This window comes from Boleophthalmus pectinirostris, unplaced genomic scaffold, assembly GCF_026225935.1.
Source record: "Boleophthalmus pectinirostris isolate CB_2022bp ecotype Guang Dong unplaced genomic scaffold, ASM2622593v1 HiC_scaffold_11, whole genome shotgun sequence".
Classification (NCBI taxonomy): domain Eukaryota; kingdom Metazoa; phylum Chordata; class Actinopteri; order Gobiiformes; family Gobiidae; genus Boleophthalmus; species Boleophthalmus pectinirostris.
This window is the reverse complement of record NW_026570994.1, coordinates 21,891,421-21,910,389: the sequence shown is the minus strand read 5'-3', so window position 1 is coordinate 21,910,389 and position 18,969 is coordinate 21,891,421. Positions and strand designations below refer to the sequence as shown.

Below are 18,969 nucleotides of genomic sequence, written 5' to 3'. Positions count from 1 at the left end.
AGTCCTGGTTCAGTCCTGTTTTAGTCCTGGTTTAGTCCGTTATCCGTTTTTTCCATTTTTCATTTAAACACAAAATCGAAAACTAAAAACCAATGAACAACGAAAAAACGAATGAACTAATGACACACAGATTATTATGAATTAAGTCCTTGTTCATGCTTAATTAAGGCTTATTTAAGTGTAATTATCATAAAATCAACACAAATCCATACAGGTTTTTGTTTTGAGTGAATCTCGTTCAGACTTTTGCTGAATCGTCCCACAGAAATGGAGAGAGAGAGAAAAAGAGGTGTGGATCAGCTGGAAAGAAAAAGAGCAGCACACAGACACTCAAGAGGTTTTACAGTGTAGACAGGAGCAGACAGGAGACAGAGCAGCAGGAGCAGCAGGAGCAGACAGGAGACAGACAGGAGCAGACAGGAGCCAGACAGGAGCAGCAGGAGCAGACAGGAGCAGACAGGAGCAGACAGCAGCAGGAGCAGACAGGAGCAGACAGGAGCAGACAGGAGCAGGCAGGAGCAGTCAGAGTTTTGTGGAGATGTACAGAGAGGACGTGTTCGCAGTTTTGCAGGTTTAACGATTTAAAAATCCTTCTCGACTCTTCATCTGTGTTATTGTGGTTTAATTATTGTCTGCTGTAGAGCTGTTTAAAGTCACACCGTGGAACATTCCAGGCAGAGCAGCGACGTATCCATAGAAACAAGAAAGCGACGGGCTCGAAACTCAAAAACCTACACAGTGCGTACTTAAATAAACTTCTCTTCTCCGTGTCTCAGGGCTCAGCGGACTCGTACACCAGTCGACCGTCAGACTCCGATGTCTCTCTGGAGGAAGACCGAGACCTGGTCCAGGCCCAGGTCCAGACCCAGAGCCCGGTCCAGGTCCAGGGCCCAGGGCAGAGTCGACAGGAGAAGGAGCAGCAGGCGGCGGTCCAGCTCGAGAGGGCCAAGGTACGGAGAGAATACACAAAAACTGTTTAATATTAAATCCACAAGCTGCAAAATGAGTAAAAAACAGACGTCTTTGGAAATGTTTTTATTATATTTACAAAATACCAGTTTCTGTTCTGGTCTTGTCATTTTATTTTGTCGTATTTATCCGCTACTCCTTAAAGCTCGGTCCTTGAAAATATTGTCTGACATTAAACCGATCTGTGGCACAAAAAAGTTTGGGGAGCGCTGAAGTAAAACACAAACTCAAACTGTTTTAAAGTACATTTCATTATGGTTAAACGCTCAAAAAACTTCAAGTATCATTACATAAAATCTGACTATAATAATCCCTTCTGTTTCAGACTAAGCCTGTAGCGTTCGCCGTCAGGACCAACGTGAGCTACTGTGGAGCTCTGGATGAAGACGTCCCGGTCCCGGCCACAGCCATCTCCTTCGACGCCAAGGACTTCCTGCACATAAAAGAGGTACAAATACAACAGAATATTACAAACGATAAAAACTAGAGACTCTCGGGGAACAAGTCCAGGAATTAGACCTGGGTTAGTTCTGGGTTAGACCTGGTTTAGTGTTTAACTCCTAAGAGACTCCCGGGAGTCCTAAACTCCTGGGTTAGACTTGGTAATTTAGTCCTGGTTTGGTCCTGATTTAGACTCAATTGAGTCTTAGTTTAGACCTGTTTTAGTCCTGTTTTAGACCTGGTTCAGGCCTGTTTCAGACCTGGTGTAGTCCTGGTTTAGTCTTGAGTTAGTCCCAATTTAGTGTTCAACTCCTGAGTCCTAAACTCTTGGGTTAGATTTGGTGAATTAGTTCTGGTTTAGTCCTGGTTCAGACCTGGTTTATTTCTTGTAGACAGTTCTCACATAGTCCTGAGTTAGTCCAGGTTTAGTCCTGGTTTAGACCTTGTTCATACCTGGTTTAGTCCTTGTTTAATCCTGGTTTAGATCTGATTGAATCTTAGTTTAGTCCTACTTTAGTCTCGGTCTAGACCTGCTTTAGTCCTGGCTTAAATCTGGTTTCCCTTGTTGTAGATAATTCTAATTTTGTCCTGAGTTAGTAACAAGTTAGTCCTGGTTTAGACGTAGTTCAGCCCTGTTTCAGACCTGGTTTAGTCCTGGTTTAGTCCTGGTTTAGTCTTGGGTTAATCTTGGGTTCGTCCTGGTTTAGTGTTAAACTCCTGAGTCCTAAACTCCAGGATTAGATTTTAGTGATTTAGTTCAGGTTTAGTCCTGAATTAGACCCAATTGAGTGCTGTTTAGTCCCACTTTAGTCTTGGTCTAGACCTGGTTTAGTCCTGGCTTAAATCTGGTTTCCCTTGTTATAGATAATTCTAATTCTGTCCTGAGTTAGGAACAAATTAGTTCTGCCTTAATCCTGGTTTAGTCCTGATTTATTCCTGGTTCAGACCTGTATTTGTCCTTGTTTAGTCCTGATTTAGTCCTGGTTTAGTCCTGGTTTAGTTCTTGTTCAGTCCTGGTTTAGACCTGGTTCTGACCAGGTTCAGCCCGGGTTCAGACCGGGTTCAGACCTGGTTTAGTCCTGGATCAGACCTGGTTCAGTCCTGGATCAGACCTGGTTCAGACCTGGTTTAGTCCTTGTTTAGTCCTGATTTAGTTCCGGTTCAGTCCTGGTTTATACCTGGTTCAGACGTATTTAAGTCCTTGTTTAGTCCTGTTTTATTCCTTGTTCAGTCCTGGTTCAGTCTTAGTTCAAATCTTGCTCAGACTGGGTTTAGACCTGATTTAGTCTTGGTTTAGAGCTGGTTTAGACCTGTTTAAGACTTAGTTTAGTCCTTTTTCAGTCCTGTTTTAGTCCTGGTTCAGTCCTGGTTTAGACCTGTTTTAGACCTGTTTTAGACCTGTTTCCTGACCCGTTCCCCTCTGTGTTCTGCAGAAGTTCAATAACGACTGGTGGATCGGTCGTCTGGTGAAGGAGGGCTGTGAGATCGGCTTCATCCCGAGTCCGTTAAAACTGGAGAACATCCGACTGCAGCAGGAGCAGAAGAGAGGACGAGTGCAAGGGTGAGCCTCAGAGTCGCACGCAACGCTCTCACAACCTCAAAATCCACGCAATTTAGTTATTTTTTAGACTGTCCCAAATAGGAAGTGAGTATGGGGCCACTTCCGGCTCCATCCACTCTGGCTCCAGTTCACTTTGTACTAAAAACCGTGTCCCCTATTCTCTGTCAGGCTCCTAAAATATTCATATTAACTCGCTTGACATGATCCAGGTGTTTTTATTTCACGATTTTGTCCATAAATCAAGACACGAACATTCATTACAAATAAATCAGACGCTTTCTTTCCTCGTGACGTCACACTCGCTTAGTCCACGTCTTTACACAGTCATTTAGTTAATTAATCAGCCGACGGAGTCTTAGTCGAACCAAAGTTTGTGTTCATCGACCGATTATTTTATTTAGAATACAAGGATCGATATGAGACAACAGTGAGTGAGCTGAAGATTTGGTTTATTTTGGTATTTTGGCAGTTTACACTCATAATTCACTATTTCATCTGTCTTTATATAAATTTGTAACATTTTTCCCTAGTCTTTTTTTTTTTTCTCCATAAATCAGACATGTCAAACTCAGGCCCGGGGGCCAAATTCGGCACGCGATATAACTATATTTGGCCCTCGACATCATTTCATACATGTATTAGAGCTGCCCCGCTGGCTACAGATACAGGCTATAAAAACATTATTTATTTAAAATTGTGTTATTCTTTTATAATATGCTTGTTCCAGATTCAATGTTTAAGCAAAACTTTTATTTATTTTAATAAGAAAAGGTTTAACATTACAGATCTCGCAAGAAGAGAAAACATTCAGATGTGGTTGAAATTTTTTAATAAATATTTAATTTGGCCCACGACTTAGTCCCAGTTTTTAATTTTGGCCTCTGTGAATTTGAGTTAAATAAAAACTGCCATAAATAGTTTTTTTTTTTTTTTTTTTGCATGAGCTCCCCCTGCAGGTGTAATCCTGTGAGTGCAGTTTGATTCAGTCCAACAAGAATTTATTTAATCGATAACAGCACGAGTTTTTTGTTCATTAAAATAGGGTGGGGAAAAATATGTAAAAATGAAAAAATAAAAAATTTGTTAAAATTTTAAATATTAAAATTAAGACAATGATTTATAAATATATATATATTTAATTAATATCCTATAATGTTTTTACTATTTATTTTAATTTATATACGCTTTATTGATTTCATTACATATTTGCTTATTAAATTGTTTCTCTTTTTTTTTGTAATTCTTTATTGTTCTTTTTTTTTTTAAGTTGTACAAAGGATGAATTAATAAAAAGAAAAGGTATAATAATAATAAAAAAATAATAATAATCATAATATTAATAATAATAATAATAATAATTACTACAGTCAATTGCAAGAAAAACAAAGTATTTATATGTTCAATCCACCGTTTCCATTTGCTTTAAATTTGTCTTGTTGCAGTCTTATACTAAAAGTAATTCTTTCCATCTTAAAAATTTCATTTATTTATTTATTTATTAATAATTAAATATTATTTTACCAGGTCCCAAATTAAAATATTTGGGTCCTGGTGCTCAAAAGGAGGAGGATGAAGTTTAAAACCCCAATAATTATCATGTGAATACTGATATTTTTTCTTTATTTTTTACTTATTAAACAGCAAAAATAGTATAAATAGTCTGATATATGATCTTTAGTTAAACGGTGTATTTGCAGTTGTAAAAGACTTTGGGCATAAGTAGTGGTAAGAACTGTTCAAATACATTTTATTATTATTTTCTTTTTAAAAACTCTTGTCTGTAACTGGTGTTGTTTGTTTTTTATAAATGTAAAATGAATTGTCCTCAACACAGAAGCAGTGTGAAATGATTTTCAGTAGGCTGCAGTTGTAGTTTCTGGGTCTAGTGCGGTTGTTTTCCTCCTCGTCTCTTTCTCTCCGTGTGTCGGGTTTAATCTGGTCACATATTTGTAGCTTCACTGATTTAACCAGGTCATTCAGAGTTGTTCTTTTTCACACTTTAAAATCAACTCAGCCTTTTCAATTCTGTTTTATCTGCAGGAATCTTACACACGAAACAGCAGAGGAAATAAAACTTTAAATATTGACAGAATAGTTGATTTCATATAAAAATCATTTCTCTATCCATAATATTTTGAAACTGGTTAAGGAAAAATTGGGCTTTTTATTTTCTTTTTACATCAGACAAAACATCTTCGTCTTTGCTTCTCTACAGCAAACAAAAGTCTGTTCATGGAGACTTGTACGGAAGCCGAGAGGGGTCACGACAAACGCAAACGCCGCAACAAATACAAATGCGACAACACGACAAAAAGCCACAACACAACAAAAAAAGCCACAACGGAAATGACCGCGGGACTCTATTTTAATGCAAACGCCGCAACAAATACAAATGCCACAACACAAACGCAAATGCCACAACACATTAAAAAGCCGCAACACATTAAAAAGCCACAACACATTAAAAAGCCACAACACACCAAAAAAAGCCACAACAGAAATGACGGCGGGACTTTATTTTAATGCAAACACCGTAACAAATACAAACGCCACAACACAAACGCAAATGCTGCAACACATTAAAAAGCCGCAACACATTAAAAAGCCACAACACAAATGCAAAAGCCACAACACATTAAAAAAGCCACAACGGAAGTGACCGCGGGACTCTATTTTCCGACGGACCGATCGAGCGGCAAGTGAAGAAGAAGAACTACAACGTGAAACGAATAATGATCAAACAATAAATTACTTTTACTTACATTTCCAACTTCTCCGTTCCTTTACTCTTCACGTTGTAGTTCTTCTTCTTCATTTGCCGCTTGATCGGTCCGTCGGAAAATAGAGTCCCGCGGTCACTTCCGTTGTGGCTTTTTAATGTGTCGCATTTATATTTGTTTTTGTTGCGGCGTTTGCGTTTGTTGTGACCCCTCTGGGCTTCCGTAGGACTTGGACTCAACAGACAATTTGAAGAGAACAAACAAGAAATTTCAGGGTGTGGTCGCTACATTCATGTCGTTTTAAAAAAGCATGACAGTATCAAGTAATCCAAAGTAATCAGATTACGTTACTCACCTTAAGTAACTTCATGGATTCCGTTACAAACTACATTTTGGGGTCTGTAATCTGTAATCTTTAGGGGAATACATTTTAAAAATAACGTTCCCAACACTGGACGTATCAAGTCATATCAGTCATTATTTCGGCCACTTCGTTACTGAAGATGTAAACATAGCAAACCTGAGCATGTTTTCTCTGGAAAAGCTGCAGTGATTTTCGTCATTTTGATCTTAAAATGTTCGTTTGATTCTGCTCCTCATGATCTTGAGGTTTTTATTTCACCGTTTTGTCCCTAAATTAAGATCCGAACATTAATATCAAACCAATCAGGTGCCTCTTTTGCACAGGTTGTTTCTGCTAGTTTGACTGACGGCGTTACTTAGCAACACAGGGGGCGTTACCTTCAACAGCTTTGTTCCTGATTGGCTCTTCGGTTCCACACACCGAACTACAAATATGGAACTTGACTACAAATTATCTGCTATGGGCGAGTTTCATTGTTGACAAAAGCGCGTGTTGCATGCTGGGAATTATTTTGGTCGGCGGCAAGAAACACTAATTCAACATGACGGACGGAGCGAGAAAGCACGTAAAGGGTATTGATCCCGGTTATTTATCCACTCTAACGGCAGAGGACCCAAGACCATTTGACCAGAAATTGGTCATAAACATCGACGGACGACAAATCACCCTTTTCAACCCCGACAAAAGGTGAAACCAAACCAAATTTCTAGTTAGAATCGCCAACTACCTGGACAAATATTCACTTGGTCGATATCCACAATGACTTGGTGGAAACTCCTGGGCCATTCACAGCAGAAAAGACGAAAACCTCCTAGAGTCTCGATGTGTTGTTGAACTTGTTGGAGTCCACGGTTTGTTAGGATCTTCTACGTTTGCTCTGCGGATGTTTGAAAGCCATTTAATTCACCGTTAGTGGTTCTTTTCACTCAGAATACGAAAAAGACATTTTCCTTCTTCCGTTCTTCTATTTGTGCATCCGATAATGCAGCAAGAATTTACCATTATCGGGGATAAATACGCGAGGTTACGCACTGTGTTTGACGCTACCGTGTTTCTTGCCTCCGACCAAAATATTTCCCAGCAGCAACGCGGGCTTTTAATAACAATGACGTCAGCTGAAACTCGCCTATAACAGCCACTAGAAAACTGAGCATTTATGAAGAACAGTGACAGAGTTTTATAGTCGTGCTGAGTTTGTTTCTGTGTTAGCTCGTGTTAGCGTGTGTTAGCTGGTGTGTTAGCGTGCTAGCTGTGTGGTGTGTGTGTACATTAATACCAGGCCTCTCTCTCCTCTGTGCTCTGTGCAGTAAGTCTGGGGGAAACTCCTCTTCTAGTGTGGAGGACGAAGTGTCCGCCTCCATCCGCCCGCTCATTTCCTCCGCAGGTGAGGGCGCAGAACACGGGGGGCGCTACTGAGGCAGGAGGAGGGGCTAGGGAGGTGGGGGGAGGGGCTAAAGACTCAAGGGGAGGGACTAAAGACTCAAGGGGAGGGGCTCTGTCTGAAGGGTTAGGGGCAGGACAGAGGAGTAAAAGGTAGTATACTGAATATTAAATCCACACTCCGATTGTTTTGTAAATGAATATTTTCTCACAGTATTTCTATAAAACTTTGCTGATTGATTTGTTGCTGTGTTACTCGAGTACACACATGTCAGGTGCTTCTGCTCCACTCGTCCTCAGAGGTTTGATTTACCTAAATTTATTTCTGAGTCACGACTGCTTCCTCTAAGACAAGGCTGTCCAAACTTTTTTCATCAAGGGCCACATTTCTAAACACAGACAAAGCAGAGGGCCGATCGAGGGCCGTAGACCGGCGCCCAGTACAGTGAATAACTGAAATATCTGCATGTTTTACACGTTAGAATGAGCCATCAGACTTTATTCACGCTAACATCCTTAAAACCAAACACTAAATATTAAATATTCGCTTTATCAAGGTAGAGTTTCAAAAAACTTGCAGTAAAAATGTAATTTTTAATTAATGCAAGGTCATTTGGATCAATTCACCTGGAAGCCTGTGGGCCAAGAAAAATTTGTCTGAAGGCCACATTTGGCCCACGGGCCATAGTTTGGACATGCCTGCTCTAAGATGAAACACTAAGATGCAGTAAGATTAATTCCTCGTGATATTTGTGAGTTCATAAACTCTTGGCGGGTTCTTGCCCAAACAAACCAAAACAAACATGGTGACGCCCACAGACTTAAGATTATTTTAGCTAAAAATACAAAAGTGTTTTATGCGTTAGTGGGCAATAAAGATGCCAGTACTACGCATTTCAATCTGGTATTGGCCAGAATTACTTGTGCAGGAAGGTACTCTGTAGTTTAATCAAGTGAGCATATGGAAACAAGCTAAAAATAAAAATAACATTTATTTATTTCAATTTGACAATTGAACGCTACAGCTCAGAAGAAGAAGTTCTGACCCCTGAGGACAACTGGACTCCACTGCCACATACTGTATGAGAGCTAATGCATGAGGAAACTTTGAGAATGTCTCCACTCACATGTAGAGCTCAGCATGACAAACACTTCAGGAGCTTTAACCCCAAATGAAAATATTCATTTACAAATGTTAACTCTTGTGTGGATCAGTGGTTCAGACCAGGCTTCTGTCTCAACACGTCTGTCTGCGTAGATGATAAGTCCTTAGAGTTTAAGTCCAACTCCTGTAGCGTTTATAATAGCTGCTGGTGGTGTGCTCCTCCTCTTCTCCAGTAGAGGGCGCAGGCTTCAGAGAGTCCACGCCCGGAGCCGATCTGCCGACAATAATGTAACTTAGGACTGTAGAGAGTACGGTGGCCCCCAAGGCTCAAACAAACACGACGGAACGCACATACAAGTCGATATATGCGCCAAGAGGAAGAGGTCTGACTCAGCCACGCTGCTAAAGAGACACTGTGGAACTTTACTGCCACCTGCCCGTCTCCATGGAGATACTGTGGTCGTAAAACACCATCAGCGACACTGTGAAACATCGCAGGCAAAGCAATAAAGTCTTCATGGAGACAAGCAGTTGATGAAAAAGACAATCCCCAGAAAAGTTACATGGTGCAACTTTAATATCTACTTATATTTATTTTTTAAAGGTCTTTTATGACACAAAACTGACTCTTGTGAAGCTTTAAGTCGAGTTCTAATGTCGTTTCCTCATCAAAAACAGACTTGGAGTTGTGTTTTGTTTCATTCACATGTTTGAGTAACTCTTTATTATGAGTCTGTTTACATTTCCAAAGCTCAAAATGCTCCGTTCCACCTTGTGATGTCATGAAGTGGTAGTTTTAAAGTGAACAGCTCCTTTTACATTTACGTAGTTGAATAGAGATTGGTTAGCCTGATTCGTCAGACGGTTTCACTTGGTAGAAACCGTGTGACCTCGCAGCATTAGGATTCGTTTGCTCGACGGCCGGCGGGACTTTTTTTATTTAACCAATCGCTGCTGTTTGGTCGTGACGTACGTAAAGGGCCGCTAACAGGACTAACTGGTATATTAAGTCTTTCCCAAATCCTGTAGGAAGAAGAACAATAACGTCTTTCCTCTTGATAAAATTCACCAAACATTCTCTTTGTTCCGACTTTAAATCCTCGATCTCGGGAATCGTTGACAACACAGAATGTTTGTCTCTTCTCTGATTGGCTGGTGCCCGAACTCGCATTTCCGGGGTTTTTATGAACCGTCTAGTGCAGGCATGTCCAAACTACGGCCCGTGGGCAAATTGAAGCCCTCAGACAAATTTTCCTTGGCCCTCAGGCTTCCAGGTGAATTGGCCCAAATTACCTTACATCATTTATAAATTAACTTCTTACTGCAAGTTTTGGGAAAATCTACCTTGATAAAGCAAATATTTAATATTTAGTGTGTGTTTTTAAGGATCTTAGCATGAGCCATCAGTGTTTATTCATGCTATTCGTGTTAAAACATGCACATATTTCAATTATTCACTGTTATGAGCACCAGTCTACGGCCCTCGATCGGCCCTCTGCTTCATCTGTGTTTAGAGATGTGGCCCTTGATGAAAAAAGTTTGGACACCCCTGGTCTAGTGTTTTCTGATTCCTGATCTAGTCGCTGGAGAGAAATGAAATTGAGCGGAGACACTAGGTGGCACCAGTCTGGCAGGAGGTCGGCAGTTCCGGGGCTGAAATTATCTAAATGATTCTAGTGAAGGAGTTTGGAGATTAAAAACACACAAACACAGTGGAGCACTTCCTGTACAGGGTTCCCATGGTCATGGAAATCTTGAAAAAGTCATGGAAATTGAAAATGTAATTTTTTAAGCCCCGGAAAAGTCGTGGAATCTCATAGTATCTCTTTCACACAACTCCAGTGTTCTGTTAAGTTCTCATGAGGCTATTCTGATTATTTCTGAACGTCTGCGCCTTTTGTTTAAAAGAGACGACAATAAATGCACTGACAGGATTTTAAATGTTCAAAAACTATAATCCCAAACCATAAGGTGAGTGGAAAGAGTTCACATTTCAGATTTAGCCCTAAAAGTCTGATCAATTCTACACATGCAGGTGCCGTAAAGTCATGGAAAATTCACTTTAGCTCATGAAAAAGTCACGGAAAAGTTTTGGAATTTTGTCAGTGAAAAAGAGCGGGAACCCTGTCTGTATTACCACATGACATCACAAGGTGGAACAGAGTGTTTTTTGTTTGACGAAGATAAAAACTCAGCCTAGATCTGCAGGGTTGAGTGAAACAAAACACAACTCCAGGTCTGTTTGTGACGAAGAAACGACATTAGAACATTTCGTTTGCAATTTCCTTCGTATATTTTAAGAAATCTTTGTAGTATTTATTTGCAAGTAGAAGAAAATCAACAACATATTTAACATTTTTACTAAAAGTGTAAGTAGTTTTTAGTAGGACAAATCGTTGGCACAAACTGGAGGCCACATCTCTCGGAAAAGACCTCTTGTTTTTCTTGCATATCTGTATCTGAGTTCAGTTTTTGTCTTTTTTGAGCCTTCCTGACCACCGTACGCAACAATCTTCCATTTTATAAAGTCTATTTCTTTAATGTTAGGTTTAATTTCATGATGTTTTGAAGCATGTGGATAATTACAATTAAATGTCTGAATGTTTTTTGAAGCCATTTCCTCGGTTCTAACTCGTGAATCCTTGTGTTTCTCCCGCAGGAAAGCAGAAGCAGAAAGTGGTAAGTTTGGTCCTGGTAAAATATTACAAACTTTTTCATGATTTTGACGAGTTTTTTAAACCAAAATGCAATGTAAGAATCAAACTTTTAACAAAATCTTCTTAAATATAACACACTTTGCAGTAGTTGTAGCGCCCTCTTCCATGTGTTTCTTAGTTTTAATTAGAATAAACCAGAATTATTTGTATTTTGGTATTTTAATCCTTGTGCACCTCTTTAAAAATAATCCCAGCTGTGGTCCAAAAATGTACATCGAAAAAGAAAAACACAATATTTTGATGCAGTACAGATTTTTGTCCAACTTTTCCTGGTTTAGTCCTGGTTCAGTCCTGCTTTAGTCCTCGGTCTAGACCTCGGTTTAGTCCTGGTTTAGTCCTGGTTTAGACCTCAGTTTAGATCTGGTTTAGTCCTGGTTTAGACCTGGTTCAGCTCTTGTTTAGTCCTGGTTTAGACCTGGTTTAGACCAGGTTTAGACCTGGTTTAGTCCTGGTTTAGTCCTGGTTCAGTCCTGGTTTAGACCTGGTTCAATCCTGGTTTAGACCTGGTTTACTTCAGGTTTAGATTTGGTTTAGACCTCGTTTAGACCTGGTTCAGTCCTCAGTTTAGTCCTGGTTCAGCTCTTGTTTAGTCCTGGTTTAGACCTGGTTTAGTCCTGGTTCAGTCCTGGTTCAGCTCTTGTTCAGTCCTCGGTTTAGACCTGGTTTAGTCCTGGTTTAGTCCTGGTTTAGACCTGGTTTTCCTGGTTCAGTCCTGGTTTAGTCCTGGTTAGACCTGGTTTAATCCTTGTGCACCTCTTTACAAATAATCACACCTGTGCTCCTTCGTGACAAAAATGGAAAAAGTACAGATTTGTGTTCAAATTTTTATATGATTGTTTTCATTTACTTCTGCTCGAATCACACAAAACAAAACGTCTTTCTGTTGATTTAACAGCAGTGAAAAGAAAAATATCAAAAAATTCCAAAAAGGACACTAAAACTAAACATTTTGAAGACCAAAGAATGAAAAATAAATCAAAAAGTAAAAGTACACTGGAAAAGTTATGCCTGTCAAAAAAGTAATTTTGAACGGAAGTCAACGGGACAAGTGTGAATATTTTGATTATAAACTGTTCAATTAATGTGATCTTGAAGAAAACACAGAAATTAAAAATACACCACAAAACACACAATTTTGGTGTTATTTGGTGCAATAACGCCAGAGTTATACAAAAAAAGAAAAGTTGAGATGTACAAAAATGTATGAGGGTGAAGAGCTTTTCTATCAGAGGATTAACTGTAGTCCTCTTAAAGCCACAGTATGGAACTTTTTACACAAAAATAAAAGGATATATTGATCACAGCCGTAGACTTAAAAGTAAGACTTGACTTGTTTATGTCCAAGAAATTCTTATTTAAAGCCAAAAAAATAAAATAAAATAAACATTGTAATGGCTCAATAAGTGGAAAACTACATTGTAAAGTACATTGCATTTTGGTATGAAAAAAAAGTGATTTTTAACCTCAAGTGTTTTCAAAATTTCTATATTTTTACATAAAAAAATAAAATATTATAACTGTATCTGACATCGCATCCATTGAACATGCAGCAAAACATCATTTATTTATTACCAAGTTGAAATGTAACTGTCAATTAAAGGTACACTGTGGAACTTTTCTGGTGCTTTTCTCCATGGAGATGTCATCGCTCGGCCTGGAATGTTCCACAGTGTGACTTTAAACAGCTCTAATTTACATTTATTCAATTACATGTGGTTTTATGGCTCAAAAAAACCCCCCCACAAAAAAACGAAAGCATTCTGGCTGTGAGCGGGATCGCCTCTCCACAGATCTGACCTGTAACTTGATCAGGTCACAGTGTTAGTTTTTCTAGTTTTTTTTGAGCTGTAAAACCTGCACCTGTAACTGAATACGTAAAGTTGAGCTGTTTAATGTCATGCAAAAAGTTCCACAGTGCACCTTTAATCAATATTTTATATATTTATATTTTTTTCATGACTTTACTTATAGCGGTTTATATTTTTTTTACAGTTTACATTTTGACTGACAGAGATAATAAATATCGACGTGTTTGCTGCATGTTTTTACTCCGGGCGTCTTCACTCTGAGCCGTGTCGCCGTAGTTTTGGTGTAGTTTTAATGTAGTTTGGGCGCAGTGGGCGTGTCCTGTTTTGTGATTGGTCGCTTGTCGGTGATTGACAGACGGAGCATGTCCCGCCCTATGACGTGGTGCCGTCCATGAGGCCCGTGGTTCTGGTCGGACCGTCCCTCAAAGGATACGAGGTGAGAATACAGATTTTAAAATGATTTAATATTTGCTTTTCCTTTCCGTTATTAAGTTACACAGTGCTGCTTTACATTTTATATATATATATATATATATATATATATATATATATATATATATATATTTATATATATATTATATATATATATGTTTATATATGTTTATAAAGAAATATATTTAGTGATTTTCCGTTGTTTACAGGTGACAGACATGATGCAGAAGGCTTTGTTCGACTTCCTCAAACACAGATTTGACGGAAGGTAAAACATCAAAACTATCAATAAAAATGTTTACAAAAACAATGACATTTTGTTAAATGTTAAATTCCTCTTTGTTTTGTTTTTTTCTCAGGATATCCATCACTCGTGTCACGGCCGACATTTCTTTAGCCAAACGCTCGGTTCTGAACAACCCGAGTAAAAGAGCCATCATAGAACGCTCCAACACTCGCTCCAGCCTCGGTACGGATCACACACACACGACCGTTTAACGCACAGGACCGGATTCTTATTTTATTTTTCTAAACCAGGTTTAGTCCTGGTTTAGACCTGGTTTAGTTCAGGTTTAGATTTTGCTTAGACATGGTTTAGTCCTGGTTCAGTCCTGGTTTATCCTGGTTTGAAATAACAGTAATAAAGTCATAAATAACACATTACAGTTTTGAAGTAACTTACCCAACAGTTTTATACAATTTATCTGTACTCGAGTAAAACAAACTTTGCTCAGATACTTGGAAAAAATTTGGTGCAACAACTAAAATACAGAAAAAAAGTGACGATCTGGTTTTGTATGACGTAGGAAAGAGTGTGTGGCGCCCTCTGCCCTCCTCTCTCATTATGCTTCTCTATTTCTTTTTTCTACACATTCAATACTTTACACTGACCTTTACAGTATTTCATGTTTCTCTCTCTTGTTTCTCTCTTGTTTCTCTCTTGTTTCTCTCTCTCGTTTTCTCGTTTGTTTCTCTCTCGTCCGTCAGCTGAGGTTCAGAGTGAGATCGAGCGTATCTTTGAGTTGGCTCGTTCTCTGCAGCTCGTGGTTTTAGACGCAGACACGATAAACCATCCGGCCCAGCTCCTCAAAACCTCTCTGGCCCCGATCATCGTCCACGTGAAGGTCTCGTCTCCAAAGGTACAACAACCGTGAGACGCTCAGTGTTTACGTCAGAGTTTACAGGACGAGTTTAACCCTGTGTGTGTTTAGGACACAGACAGTTAAAGGACGACAGGTAAAACAGGTTTACTCTGATGTTCCAAACACAAACACAGCATGAAAACATGAAGACGCACATGTGCATGACACGAACAACATGTGAACACAACATGTGAACACAACATGTGAACACAACATGTGAACACAACATGTGAACACAACATGTGAACAGACGCACAAGGGGAAAGAGCAGCTCCTGAGTTTAGAGCTGCTCTGTGTGGAGTTTGCATGTTCTCTCTGTGTCTGGTGGCTCCAGTGAAACATGCACAATCCTCCAGGTGCTGCAGAGACTCAGGCCTCGATTACACTGACACAAATGTTTTTAAAAACAGAGACATTTCCCTTCGTTTATTCACATCTTTTACACACAAATGGTGAATTCTGATGATGATGATGAAGCGTCAGAGCAGCAGTCGTGTTTCTTCTGCTGAAACACTTTTCATGTGTTTCATTTTCACACAGCTGATGTTTCATATCCATGACCTGAGACCAATGAGTCTTTAACAGATCTGTGGAGAGGCGAGCTGCTCACTAATGCACAATTTTTAAACATATTTGTGAATAAAACTTACAACTGTAATGAAATAAATGCTACAGGTTTTAATCTGATCCAACTCCGCCCAGAGACTCGGTGTCATTATGGCGGCGCTCGATGGAGGATTTCTGTGGGTCAGTGAAATGATGAAAACGATGTTGTGTGCACGATGTTAGTTTAGAAAATGGAGGGAGGGAAATATTTGTTTGTTAACACGCCCGCTCTGTGTAAACGTGGCCTCAGACTCTGTAATCCAGACAAAAGGTTTAGGAAACGTTCCTTCACGTCTCCTTCACAGAGACAGAATCTTGGCTCAGATTTTAACACTTATAAAAATGTTATTACACAATTATGAAATCACAAATCTCTAAAAGTAATAAACTTTTAATACGAGTAAAAATGCAACTTCACAAATATAAAACTGAATATTTGAACTGAACGTTGAGCATGAACATGTGTAAATGATTCTACACACTCTGAATATGAATGTGTTAAAAACACCACAACATGTTGAATTTCAACACATCACTGAGTTTTATTTGGAACAACACAACGTGTGTTAACTGTCGGGGCTGAGTGTGAACGATGGAGCAGGTTGTGTGTTCTGTTCTGATGTAGTTCAGCCAATAATGACCAAAATGACTCTCTGTTTCTGACATTTGTTAAAATACTAAATATAATATAACATATATTTATAATATATATTTAACAAACTTGGCCTAACCAAAGAAAACAACAACTTGGCCTTCGGTGTTTTGTGATTCGCTAAAGATGTTAACACATTTTTGTGTTGTACAAGTTAAATCATGTAACACATTATTTACAGAAATTGACACAACACGTGTTATTTGTTTTTTTACACATTAAATGTGTAAAAAAACAACACCTTCTTTGTTAGAGTTCACCTGAAGTCTGCACTGCCTGAAATATCAAAAACTCAGTCTGTGTATTTATCTTTCTTTATGTTTGTTTCAGGTTTTGCAGCGACTCGTCAAATCCAGAGGAAAGAGTCAAAGTAAACACCTGAACGTCCAACTCGTCGCAGCGGATAAACTCGCCCAGTGTCCACCGGTAAAAATACTACTAATACTACAAATACTACTGTTAATATTACTACTTCTACTTCTTTTCACAGTTGACTGTATTAGTAAAAGTATTATTTTGTGTTAGGAAATGTTCGACGTGATCTTAGACGAGAACCAGCTGGAGGACGCGTGTGAGCACCTGGCCGAGTACCTGGAGGCGTACTGGAAGGCCACGCACACCTCCATGGCCACGCCCCTCAACCCTCTGATTGGACGAAACATGGCGCCCACCAACAACACGCAGTACTCTGCCAACATGACGGGACTACAGGTGACGCCGAGAAAAACAAACAACAACAACCGAGACGAGTTTAAATTAAAGTGTTTTGTTTGACTGGTGAATCTGACATTTTCATCCAGAACAAGGACGAGGTTTTTAACTGAATGAATGTCTGAAAAATGAAGATTGAGTTTTGATACTGGATTTTGTACCGGTTTGTCCTGGTTTAGTCCTAGTTTAGACCTGGGTTAGACCTGGGTTAGAATTGCTTTAGACCTGGTTTAGTCATGGGTTAGACCCGGGTTAGACCTGGTTTAGACCTGGTTTGGACCTGATTTAGAACTGGATTAGACCTGGTTCAATCCTGGGTAAGACCTGTTTTAGTCCTGGGTCAGACCTGGTTTAGTTCTGGGTTAGACCTGGTGTAGACCTGGTGTAGACCTGGTTTAGACCTGGTTTAGTCCTGGTTTAGTCCTTGTTTAGTCCTTGATTAGTCCTGGTTTAGTCCTGGTTTAGACCTGGTTTAGTCTGGTTTAGTCCTGGTTTAGTCCTGGTTTAGTCCTGGGTTAGACCTGGTGTAGACCTGGTTTAGACCTGTTTAGTCCTGGGTTAGACCTGGTGTAGACCTGGTTTAGACCTGGTTTAGTCGTGGTTTAGTCCTTGTTTAGTCCTTGATTAGTCCTGGTTTAGTCCTGGTTTAGTCCTGGTTTAGACCTGGTTTAGTCCTGGTTTAGTCCTGGTTTAGTCTTAATTTAGACATGGTTTAGTCCTAGTTTAGACCTGGTGTAGACCTGGTTTAGACCTGGTTTAGTCCTGGTTTAGTCTTAGTTTAGACATGGTTTAGTCCTAGTTTAGACCTGGGTTAGACCTGGTTTTGTCCTGGTTTAGACCTGGTTTAGTCCTGAATTAGACCTTGTTTAGTCCTGGTTTAGTCGTGGTTCAGTCCTCAGTTCAGTCCTGCTTTAGTCCTAGGTTAGAAATGGTTTGGATCTGATTTAGACCTGATTTAGACCTAGTTTAGTCATGGGATAGATCTGGGTTAGACCTTGTTTAGTTCTGGATTAGACATGATTTAGTCCTAGTTTAGACCTGGTTTAGACCTGGTTTAGACCTGGTTTAGACCTGGTTTAGACCTGGTTTAGACCTGGTTTAGTTCAGATTACTGATTTTTGATGCTTTTTAAACCTAATCTCTTCTGTTTTTATCCTGGATTATCCTTAGTCCTACTTCAGACCTGGTTCAGTCCTGGTTTAGACCTGTTTTAGTCTTGATTTAGGCCTGGTTTAGTTCCGATTTTTGATACTTCAAAACCTAATCTCTTCCGTTTTTTTCCCTCTGTTTTCCTCCAAAAGCAGCAGAGCCAAAGAACGTCTCGCCCGCAGAGCAACCACACGGGCGACCACTCCACGCCCAACGAACGCCGCAACCTCATGACGGCCGACGAGAACTACCACAACGAGCGCGCCCACAAGGGTAACCGCGGCAACCGCATGTCCTCGGGGTCCCAGCACAGCCGAGACCAGACCGAGTCCTACCAAGACCCGTACCAAGAGCCGTACCAAGAACCGTACCAAGACCCGTACCAAGACCCGTACCAAGACTCTTACAAACCCCATAGGAACCGGAGTTCGCCCGGGAGCTACAGTCACGACTCTCGACATCGACTTTGAGTGAAAAAATAATAAATATAAGATTTTTTTTTTGGTTTTTTTTTTCAGATTCTAGGTGTAAAATTTGGGCAAATGTTTCAAGACAAGTATGAAAGGATTTTTGTGTTGGAGTGGAATGGGACGAGCTTAGTCCTGGTTTAGTCCTGGTTTAGACCGTTTTTAGATCTGGTTTGGATCTGATTTAGACCTGGTTTAGTCCTGGGTTAGACATGATTTACTCTTGGTTTAGTCCTGGTTTAGACCTGGTTTAGATCTAAATTAGACCTGGATTAGTCCTGGGTTAGACCTGGTTTAGTGTTGGATTTAAACCTGGGTTAGACCTTTTCTAGTCCTGGTTTAGACCTGATTTAGACCTGGCTCAGTCATGGTTTAGACCTGGTTTAGTCCTGGTTTAATCCTGGAATAGTCCTGGGTTAGACCTGGTTTAGACCTGATTTAGACCTGGTTTAGACCTGGTTTAGTCCTGGTTTAGTGTTGGGATTAAACCTGGGTTAGACCTTTTCTAGTCCTGGTTTAGATCTGATTTAGACTTGGCTTAGTCGTGGTTTAGACCTGGGATAGACCTGGTTTGGTCCTTGTTTAGTCCTGGTTTAGTCCTGGGTTAGTCCTGGGTTAGACCTGGTTTAGACCTAATGTAGACCTGGTTTAGTTCTGGTTTAAAGCAGGTTTAGACCTATCTTAGACCTGGTTTAGTCCAGGTTTAGATCTGGTTTAGACCTAGTGTATACCTGGTTTAGTTCTG

The 18,969-nt window shown here is 39.8% G+C and overlaps 1 protein-coding gene across 7 annotated transcripts in view; it reads left to right on the top strand.

Moving 5' to 3' along the window:
• The window catches only part of LOC110163257 (voltage-dependent L-type calcium channel subunit beta-4-like), a 30,261-nt gene extending 12,034 nt beyond the window's left edge, over window positions 1–18,227 (top strand). For 2 of the 7 annotated variants that reach the window (XM_055164063.1, XM_055164081.1), the window contains 13 exons: window positions 777–845; window positions 900–950; window positions 1,295–1,417; window positions 2,844–2,971; window positions 7,363–7,439; window positions 11,200–11,219; window positions 13,421–13,501; window positions 13,707–13,765; window positions 13,857–13,966; window positions 14,485–14,636; window positions 16,228–16,323; window positions 16,423–16,608; window positions 17,916–18,227. In XM_055164063.1, the coding sequence (XP_055020038.1) occupies window positions 777–845; window positions 900–950; window positions 1,295–1,417; window positions 2,844–2,971; window positions 7,363–7,439; window positions 11,200–11,219; window positions 13,421–13,501; window positions 13,707–13,765; window positions 13,857–13,966; window positions 14,485–14,636; window positions 16,228–16,323; window positions 16,423–16,608; window positions 17,916–18,227 (1,464 nt within the window). Of the gene's footprint in view, window positions 1–776; window positions 951–1,294; window positions 1,418–2,843; window positions 2,972–7,264; window positions 7,268–7,362; window positions 7,440–11,199; window positions 11,220–13,420; window positions 13,502–13,706; window positions 13,766–13,856; window positions 13,967–14,484; window positions 14,637–16,227; window positions 16,324–16,422; window positions 16,609–17,915 lie in introns of all 7 variants that reach the window. The other 5 variants (XM_055164051.1, XM_055164076.1, XM_020928181.2 and 2 more) reach the window with 3 other exon arrangements.
• The last annotated feature ends 742 nt before the right edge of the window (window positions 18,228–18,969 follow it).